The 10049-nt window shown below is 42.9% G+C and overlaps 1 protein-coding gene across 5 annotated transcripts in view; it reads left to right on the top strand.

Moving 5' to 3' along the window:
* Positions 1-278: 278 nt before the first annotated feature.
* TBK1 (TANK binding kinase 1) overlaps positions 279-10049 on the top strand; it is a 36693-nt gene continuing 26922 nt past the window's right edge. For 2 of the 5 annotated variants that reach the window (XR_005931494.1, XM_030003023.2), the window contains exons 1-6: positions 279-356; positions 4501-4621; positions 6426-6566; positions 7375-7504; positions 8134-8315; positions 9130-9290. Coding sequence is in view for 4 of the 5 variants with exons in the window: in XM_030003023.2 (XP_029858883.1) it covers positions 4535-4621; positions 6426-6566; positions 7375-7504; positions 8134-8315; positions 9130-9290 (701 nt within the window). In the remaining variant the exon portion in view is untranslated. The other 3 variants (XM_030003027.2, XM_030003028.2, XM_030003025.2) reach the window with 3 other exon arrangements.

Raw genomic sequence — 10049 nt, 5'->3', positions numbered from 1 at the left:
GAGCTCGTTCCGAGCGCCGGACCAGCCGGAACGCCCGGAGCGACCACCGCTCGGGAACACCCGCTCCCACTCGTCGACGCCGCCTCCCCGACCTTTCCCGGCTTCGCCGTCCCCTCCCGCTCCCTCCCGCCGCGCCCCGTCAGCCGGCCCGCCGGCCCGCCCCGCACCTCGCCGGCCCGCCCCGCACCCCGCCGCCCCGCCCCGCACCCCGCCGCCCCGCCGGCCACCTCCGGGCGGGGAAGGGCCGGGGGCGGCGGCCGCCGAGGCGGCGCTTCTGCCGCTCCGCCCTCCCCGGCGCCGCGGCAGGAAGCCGGAAGCGGCCGGGGCGCTGGGCAGGCAGGGCGAGAGGCGGCTCGGTGCGTGGGGGTCGGGGCCGGTGGGCAGGGCCGGGCGCGGTGGGGGGAGGCCGCGCCGCGCCGAGCCGAGCCGAGCCGAGGTGGGAGGCAGCGGCTGCGGCGGGAGCCGCTTCCCCTCCGCGCCGCCGCCGCCGGGGCGAGGTGGTTTCGGTTTCCCGGGGCGGCGGCGGGGCCTTCCCGGGAGCCGCCGGAGCCCCCCTGAGGCGGCAGCGGGGCCGGCCCCCGCCCGGGGAGGGGACGAGGCGGCGGCCGGCCTGCGGCCTCGGCGGCGTGCCTGGGGCTCGTCCCTGCCCCGGTCCCGGTGACTTCTGTCCCCGCGCATGTCGGCAGGTCGCAGTTGGTACGACCCGTCAAAACTGCGATTGTAACGGGAAGGGGCGGGGGGGAAGCGTACGTTCGGTAGCGGTCTGTGTACGGCTTTCCTCGGGCAGCGGCGTCGCCTTCGTGGGTGTGGGAGTTGCTAAACTTTTTACCTCGGGAAGGCTGTCCTGTTGCGGAGCGGAGCTCCAGCGCCCTGCCCGCCCTGCCCCACCTTCCCGGGCGTGGGGCTGCGTCGCCGGGGCCAGCCCGTGGCCTCGGCGGGAGCTGCCGGCCCGGGCCGAGGCCGAGGCCGGGGCCGAGGCCGAGTCCTCTTCCCCCGTGGCGGGCTGGAAGCGCCGAGAGCGGTGCTGGCGAGCAGCGCCGGAGCCAGGCTTGCCGCCGGTGTCGCGGGCCTCTGGGGGCCTGCGGGGCTCCGCGTGGGTTCAGGCAGCAGCTCGCGCGGCCCGGGGCAGGGCGTTTCGGCAATCGGGACGGCCGTGTTGGACTGGAAGCTCCCGGAAGGAGGTTAGCTGAAGGACGCAGGGGTAGGAAGCGGGAACTTCGCGGGGAGAAGCGTCCTTCCTAGGCGTTAAGAGAGGGCGTGCAGAAAGTATAAAACCCTTGTGTTTACCGGAGCGTATGACGCTAACGTAACGTTTGTTCGGAACCCCAGCACCTTGCCTGTCGGCTTTGGTGGCATATAGGATCTTCCCTGTAGACGGGAAGAGCCTTCGCTTCAGCTTCATCATCTGTCCCTGCTTGCCTGGTGAGCTTGTATACTGTAGCTGTTAACAGGGGAAGTACCTGCTTTCTGTGCTTGTCCCGCCTGCCGGAGGTAACAGCAAACGTCTTTGTATTAATTAGAAGCAGTCAGTACTCCTGCTTCAAAGTATTGGGAATTTAAAAAAAAAAAAATCGCATTAGCAAATGCAGTCTTTTTCTCTTACAATTCCCCCTGCTGACAAATAAAGAAGTAGTAGCATCGCCAGAAGCAGAAAAATACTCAGAAAAACCTCCCAAACCCCAACAGCAGCCCCTAGCCCTTGAAATGCTAATGAGTCATGGGGGACAATAAATCAACCTGCTGGTGGGAGAGATACCTTTAGGTATATGTGAGGAACTTCTGACTCCTGGTCATTAAGTCTGATACTACATGAGTGCGATATGAAGAAATAGAAAGTTAAGCATAAAATCTAGTGACAGGACCAGTTTTACAGTTAGAGATCTTTTTTTTTTTTTCAATATGAAACTCTTAGTGAATAGATTGAGGAAGATAATGGAAGATATGAAAAGAAAAATGGACGTGCTGAGTGTTTAGCAAAGATGAGTTCTGAATCAGTCTAAGAAAGGAAAGGTATTAAAGCAAAGGAGGTCTAAATATAAGTTATTGAATCAAATTATTACAATTTGAACATTAAAACTAAAGGTGAGTGAGACTTTATGCCTTAAAAGTGAAGACTCTGCCAAAAGAGTGTAGACTTTGTTATTATTATAAAAATACTATTTTGATTAAAAAAAGTGGAATAGTGCAACATTGACTTTGGTTTGGCACTGGATGTGTACCCTGGGATTCATACTGGCATAATTGTATCTGTAGTTTTGCAAGTGAAAAAACCGAGACCTTGAGAACTCGTTAGTGACTTGCTAGGGGTTTTTTTAAATCCATTGAATGATACTCAAGCTCATCTGTCGCTTTTTGTTTTGTTTTCACCCATTGACCTTCAAGCAAATTTAATTAGGAATTGTGAAGGAAGAGAGTTGATCTCATACATAAGCTACCTCACCTTTATCACTTTGGGCAACATAATAATTCAGTCTCTAATAGGCTGCTAAAATTTTTAGTATTTGAACAGATGTCAGTGAAGAAACTTTGTGTTTACTTGATCCTTCTGCACGCTTTCTGTCTGCTTAGAAAGGATTCATTATGTTTCTGCGTCTTGGTATGAATCTAATGAATGTTGCTTTGAAATAAATGACAAAATACATGTTTGTTGGTAATGTGCCAGCTGGCTTGTTACAAACAGGGTTTTAATTATGAGGAATTTTTTAATTTGGAGAGTGGGCTGTGCAATATTTCCTTGCAGACCTCTTCCTTACCTTCTGTGTCTGCATCATAGGTAGCTCTTTGGTATCTACAGTAATTGCCAGCTGGGAGAAGTTATCTTATTCTACTACCGTAAATTGCCTAGTCAGAGTTAACTGAGAATTGTAAGGATTTGTGGAGTGGTGGTGGGTTTTTTTGGTTCAAATTTGAGATTAAAAACCTTTCTTCCCTTCTCTAGGCATTAAGAGCTTTATCTAGATTTTAAAAATGGCATTGCTGCATGGCTTTGAATTTAGTTTAGAGTAATGTCAGGTCTTTGCGTTGCGTTGTTGAGTTCTGTATGCTACATGTCATTGCCCAGGTGTTTTGGGACAGCTTTGCAAGAAACTCCACATCTTACATGAGCGCACAGCAAAATGAAAGTATGAAATCCGCAGTCGCTACGGATAGAGGAATGCGTTCAAAGTCACGAGCAAACGCGGGGGTCTCTGCAGCGTGGCGCGGGTCGGATCAGGAGCAGTGCGAAGGCGGGTGCCAGAGCGGGATGGGCGAAGGGTGCTGGGGTGGCCGGCGCACGGTACAGGCTGTCGGGCTCCTCCGGTGTCCTCCTCTGCGCCAGGGAGCTCTCGCAAAGTGCGAGCCGCCTTCTCGTCATAGACATCCGCGGGAAATTCTGTCATACCTCTTCCTCTGGAAGTTACAGGAAAGGCTTTTTTGTTTTGTTTGAGGATCCGTTAGCTGTTTCTTGCCAGTTAACAGGGGCAGATGCAGGGTCCCCTGCCAGGCTGTGAGGAAAGGCAGCTGCTGCTGCAGGACCTTCCCCTGGTCCGGTTGCCATTTTGATCTCAAGATTCTTTAGATCTAGGAAGCTACGCCTTTGATCTTAGAGCCTTTCGCTAGATTTAATGGCAAAATCAGTGCTTTAATTAAACCAAAAAGGTAAGGGTATTCACCTGCAGCTCCTGCTGTTCCTGCAAGGGGAGAAATCTGGTAGTTCTAATGTTTTTTTAATTGTTTTAATTTAATCTAACTTTTTTTTCCTCTTTCTTTTGGATCTGTGAAGACCTGAGTATCTGACAGTTTACATTTCAGGGAGGGTGGCAAAGCTAGGCTGTCTCTCTAGAAATGATGTGATATAGCAAACGTGGAATTCTAGAAATGAGAGAAATGTCCCTTAAGTTTTTCCTGTAGTAATTGGTGGTTCAAGAAAGTAGCTGAAAATACTTGTGTTAATTGTGACTTTTGTCTAGCTCATGTAAAAATAGCTTTTTGTAAGTAGTTAGTTGAGTTCCTTTACAGTTGTACTGAAGTGCAGCTTCCAGAGCCAAAGTGATCTAAAAGATCCGTATACATATCTGCCATCATCTCTGATGTCTGTTCTTTGGCGTATATACCAAATAATGGAATTCTATTGCAGGTCTTGCTTATTTTCAAAAGACCTGGTGCACGTGTTTTTGACTCTTTCCTGTAGTTTTTGTTACTGTATCATTTAAACACCTGTGTACATCAGAAAAGGGATTATAAAGCTTTCACTTTTCCAGTTGTATTTTCCAACAAAGTTTGGGGAGTAAAGACCTCAAATGCAGAGAGGTGGTGTGTCTATGGCATTAGTTTTGATTGTTGAGCTTGTTTCTCTGTTTCACCTCTTATTCCTATAGTTGGTTGTTCTTAATTATTTCTGTACGTCTTTGGAGTTGTGGTTGGGTTTTGGGTTGTTTTTTTTTCTTTCTAATTAAATTAAGTCCTGTTCATGTATTTTACTAAATTATAATTCAATATATTTAACCTTTTGTTTTTAAGGTGAAAAAGAAAACTGTCTTATCAAAGAGCAAAGATGCAGAGCACTTCGAATTACCTCTGGCTGTTGTCTGACATTCTAGGACAGGGAGCTACTGCAAATGTTTTCCGGGGACGACATAAGGTTTGTGAGGAATTACTAATCTGAGCAACATCTAAAATTGAAATTTTTTCATATGTGAGTAGCGTCATGAAATAAACGAAAAACAGTTCAAGACTTAGGCCTAAAGCAAATATGTCTTTGTAACTATTCATACTTAGTTTTTAATTTTTAATAAACATCCATTCAGTTAGAGTTCTATACAGTTATTTCTGAGGATTTGTTTTCAATATTGTATTATTTGTCCTTGTAAAATATTAACCATTATTAATTCTTCATTGCTCCACTCTTCAGTTTTATGGAAAAAATACTCCTTGCTTAAGAATTTAAATAGGAATAAAAGTCTTATCAGTTTTTATTACATGATATGTTATTTTTGTCTTTGCTAAGTTCTCTTTTCGTAGTTTTTCCCTGTTCTTTTAAAACCCATTTTTATGATTTTGTACCATAAGTGGAATGTTCTTAACATATTATCATATTGGATGAAGTTGCTGTTAGTCTTTGTCCATAAGTCAATGCTTCCTACACGTATAGGACACCATCTTCTTGGTGACACGCCTTGAGTAATCAGTACAAAATAGTACATCTTTGAGCAGTTTTGCTATGTAAATGATATGCTGATGTGTATGTTGTAACCTGAGTGAGGGGCTAAAATGACCTTACTTGTGTAGGTCATTCTATTCCTATGAATTTCACGGTATGTCTCACAAAATTAAGATAAGCCTAGTTGTGAAAGTGATGTTCCCTTATGGTAATGACAGTCTGTGTGAAATCAATATGAAGTTATATATAAGCTACTGTGTTTTCTGTGTTCCGCATTTAACTGTGAAGCAACGCTAAGCAATAATTCAGCAGTTAATGTGCTTTTCTGGGTGAGTGAATTTCAACACGGAATGATTCCTCTGTAAAGCTTATGGTTTCATGGTTGCACCTCTCATCACCCTCACTAGTCTGAGCGCATGACCTGCAGCTCGTTGTCAACGGGAGAAAACTTTACCCAGGCACCAGTAGTGCATGTAAGTGTGCTGTACAGCACACCTAGTCTAAGCGCAGGAAGGCTTTGTCCATAGACAGTCTGTCACACACAAGACTGCTAATGCAAGCGTATTCGTAGAGTGGGCGCAGGGAGGTACTTTGCCCTCAGAGGGACAGGAATTGCACTCTCAGCTGGTGCTGTGGGTGCCTGAGCATGTTGGGGCTTGGTCCCGCTTGAGAACTTAAGTCTCTGATTAAGCTCATGACTGCTCCTGTCACTTATTATGTGGGTTTGAATTGCTTCAGGATTTTGCACGAGTGGTATGTAGTACTCGATGCTGCCGCCTTTGAAAAAACAAAATACTGCTTTATCAGTATCAACAGAACAATAAAGAAAAAGAGAGCAACGTTCAGCTTCCAAAAGTCATCTCTTAACTTAAGCCAGCCAAGATTCTCAACTGTAGTATCTGCGTGTCTCTTACCGCTTTGTGCAAGTGGCTTACCTCTTGCTGAAAAATTATTTTTCAGCTAAGTTTATGGGTCCTTCTTAAATGTGTAGCCTTTCTTATGCTAACTGTTCTTTTTTTAAAAGCACTTAGATTTTCATGGGCTAATGTTGCGTTTCCATTCTGCTAGTCTGTGTGCTTCTAGTCTATATTAAACTAAACCAATATATACTTAATATTTTTAGTAGAATCTTAATTTCCACTTTAACACAAAATACTATTTTGAACTATTTCTAATCTGGGTATGCTTGTATGCACAACAGATCTCAAAATGCTTGGATAATGGGTATGTGTGCATTTACAGTTTTATGCTTCTGTTTGATTAGTAATTTGTTTGTTTTGAACAGAAAACTGGGGATTTATACGCTGTCAAAGTATTTAACAGTATAAGTTTCCTTCGTCCTGTGGATGTTCAGATGCGAGAGTTTGAAGTATTGAAGAAACTAAATCATAAGAACATTGTCAAATTGTTTGCCATCGAAGAAGAGGTAATGAATTGTTGTACTTGTGATCTGAGATGCATGGTAGTAACCACAGTAACTGTCTTTTTGCTTTATCCTTAACTATAGAGGATGAAGTTATATTTTTAAAGAACAGTAACATGTATGATGATATAAATACTCTGACCCAATCACTAGCATTTTTTGTTTTTCTTTCTTTTTTGTTGTTGTTGTTGAAAGAATATGCTCGCTTTCAGTGTTTAGGCACAGGTTATGATTCTTCAAAGCCATCCTGAGAAGCCACTGTCCTAAGCTTTATCTTGAATTAGAATTTTTAAACTATCTACCTGTATGAATATTTAATACATACTGATAGTTGGAGCTGTTACAGTAATCCTGACAACTTTATGCTTTTGCTTTGCAACCAACTAAAATAATGACATAGGACATGTAGAACTGTATGTTTATATGAACTGCGGTAGTTGTGCTGAAACTAAGACTGATCAGTTGAAATGACCCAGATGCTGAGATTAGTAAAGAGGAAAGAAGGACAATTGCTCCTTTCTGCTCTTCTGTGCTGTAGTTTCTCATTTGTCCACCTATCAATACTGCTGTCAACCCTCTAAGTACCTAGAATTTGAGGCTTTCTTAATTCCGCCCCCCCTCCAAGTTAGAATACATAAAACAGTATAAAAATTCACCTGCGCTTCTTTTGAAAATGATCACCAGAATGGGATTTATGATCTAGCTACAGAACTTCTTTTTTTTTTTATAAAGTAGGATCCTGTGGTTATATGTAATTTCTGACATTGTTTTCACAATGCTCACAGACTTATCTTTTTTTAATTTTTTCCAGACAACAACTAGACACAAAGTACTAGTTATGGAATTTTGTCCATGTGGGAGTTTGTATACAGTTTTAGAGGAGCCGTCTAATGCCTTTGGTTTGCCAGAGTCTGAGTTCTTAATTGTTTTGAGAGATGTGGGTATGTAGACTTTGCTCTTTGGTCTAATTCGTTGACTGAAACGAACTCATACTTGTTCTGTTTATCATGAAACAGCAAGAGATGAGGAATTTGACTGTCAACTAATTGAACAAATTAATATGGTCATAAGTAGTCACATCTTTTATTTATGTCTCTGTTGGTAGATAGCTGCATTAAGAAGTCATTTCTGTTTAAAGCTATAATTCCTATAATTCTTTTTTGTTTGTTTATTTCAAGATTATTTGTCACATGTTGGACTGATTCCTAGTGGTAATTAATCTCAGAAAAGTAAATCAGAAAAATAATGAGGTTTATCTGTGTCTGCCTGTTATAACATTATTCTTCATTACTTTATGGGAAAATTCTTGCTGAGAGCAAGAAATACTGTAATTTAGCTGTTTGAAAGAAAAAAAAACACAAAAATGCTTAGAATATCCTCTGGTCCTGGTCTTTTTGTTAATTGAGTGTCCGTTCTTATTCACATTTCCCAGTGAGAAAGTAAACACATATGTCTTCCTAGCCTCAGTTACAATTCAGTGCTTGTGCAATCTGTGTCAAGTTGTGTACATAAATTCTGTGGGTTTGGTTTTTTTTTTGTTTTTTGTTTTTTGTTTTTTTTTTTTTTGAAGTGGCTGGGATGAATCATCTCCGGGAGAATGGAATAGTGCACCGTGACATCAAACCAGGCAATATAATGCGTGTTATAGGTGAAGATGGTCAGTCTGTTTACAAACTTACAGACTTTGGTGCTGCAAGAGAACTTGAAGATGATGAACAATTTGTGTCTCTCTATGGCACAGAAGAGTATTTAGTAAGCCCATATGATTTCACTTTCTGTTGAAGAAGTGTTTGAAGTCCAGGGCCCTTTGTGATGAGAGTTGAATAGGTGAAGGTCAGACTGTGGAAATTAGTATTTAAACCTTTGTATTATAATTGTTTTTATAACTTTCTACCCTTTTCACCTTGGGTCATGCCAGTTGCTCTGCTGAGCACAGTAGCCTTTAAATAATTTCCAGGTCTAACTTCCACTGTTGCCTTGTGTGAAAGAAAGAACAACAGTATTTTAGTTATGAATGTCTGCCTTTATCTCTGTAGGTGTTTTTCAGTTTGTATTTGAGCTACTTGGATGATGCTAGGTATAGTTAAGATTCACTTGATATCTTAGCTAACCAAAGAGAGGCAGGCAGGGAAGTGTCAATACAAGCATCTTAGGCATAATTTTCTTCCACATTTTCCCACATGTAGTATGGTAACTGATGTTCTCCTCTGCTATGGATCTTTTTCTAATTTGGTTTCTGTTGTTTCAAAATCATCTGGAGGAATACTGGCTTTCTCTTCTTCTTCAGTGGTGTTTTATTCTAGTAGTCAATCTTTAGCTAAATTTTAAAGTATTTTTTGCAAACCTTTAATAAAAGTGGCTATCATACCTTTGAACACTTTTGTGACACTCTGTCAGAATAACTTAAGCAAATTCTATGATGAAGCTAACTTTGGCTTTTGATTAAAAAGCTGGAAGTTTAGAATGGCAAATTATCTTGCTGTGAAATGACAGATCGGGTTTTTGTTCTTTATATTGTGCATAAAGCAATTCTAACTTCTTTTTTTCTGTTTTTTTTTCTTTTTAGCACCCTGATATGTATGAGCGAGCAGTTTTGAGGAAAGAACATCAGAAAAAGTACGGAGCAACAGTTGATCTATGGAGCATAGGGGTGACCTTTTACCATGCCGCAACAGGGAGTTTGCCTTTCCGACCTTTTGAAGGACCTCGTAGAAACAAGGAAGTGATGTAGGTAATTTAGAAGGAGAATTTTATCTGTTCATAAATTAAGTCAGTCCATGAAATGCTTTTTAACAAGAAATCCTACACACACATAGTAAACATTAAAATAGTAAAAATATTTAAGGAAAAACATTCTTTAACTTTGTTGTGGTTTAACTCCAGTAGGCAGCTGAGCACCACACAGCTGTTTGCTCACTCCCCCGCAGTGGGATGGGGAAGAGAATTAGAAGGGTAAAAGTGTGAAAACTCGTGGGCTGAGATAAAGACAGTTTAATAAGTTAAAAACAAAGCAAAACAAAAAAAAAACAACCAACAAAAAAACCCCACCCCTAAACCCAAAGGAAAACAAAACCAAGAAAAACAAGTGATGCAAAAACCCCCAGTTGCTCACCACCAGCCAGCTGATGCCCAGTCAGTCCCTGACCAACTGCCACCCTGGCAAATTTCCCCCCTGCAGCTTTTATTGCTGAGCATGATGTCATATGGTATGGAATATCCCTTGGGGGTCAGCTGTCCTGGACATTTTTCCAGCTTCTTTCCTGCCCCCAGCCTACCTACTGGTGGGGCAGTGTGAGAAGTAGAAAAGGCCTTGACGCTGTGTAAGCACTGCTCAGCAATGGCTAAAACATCCTTGTGTTACCAACACTGTTTTGGTCACAAATCTGGAACACAGCACCATATGAGCTACTATGAAGAAAATTAACTCTGTTCCAGCCAAAACCAGTACAAACATTCTGCTTCACCGAGGATTTTACTGTGTGGCAG

This window comes from Aquila chrysaetos, chromosome 26 (assembly GCF_900496995.4).
Source record: "Aquila chrysaetos chrysaetos chromosome 26, bAquChr1.4, whole genome shotgun sequence".
NCBI lineage: Eukaryota > Metazoa > Chordata > Aves > Accipitriformes > Accipitridae > Aquila > Aquila chrysaetos.
The sequence above is the reverse complement of the archived record's forward strand: the minus strand, read 5'-3'. Positions and strand labels throughout refer to the sequence as shown.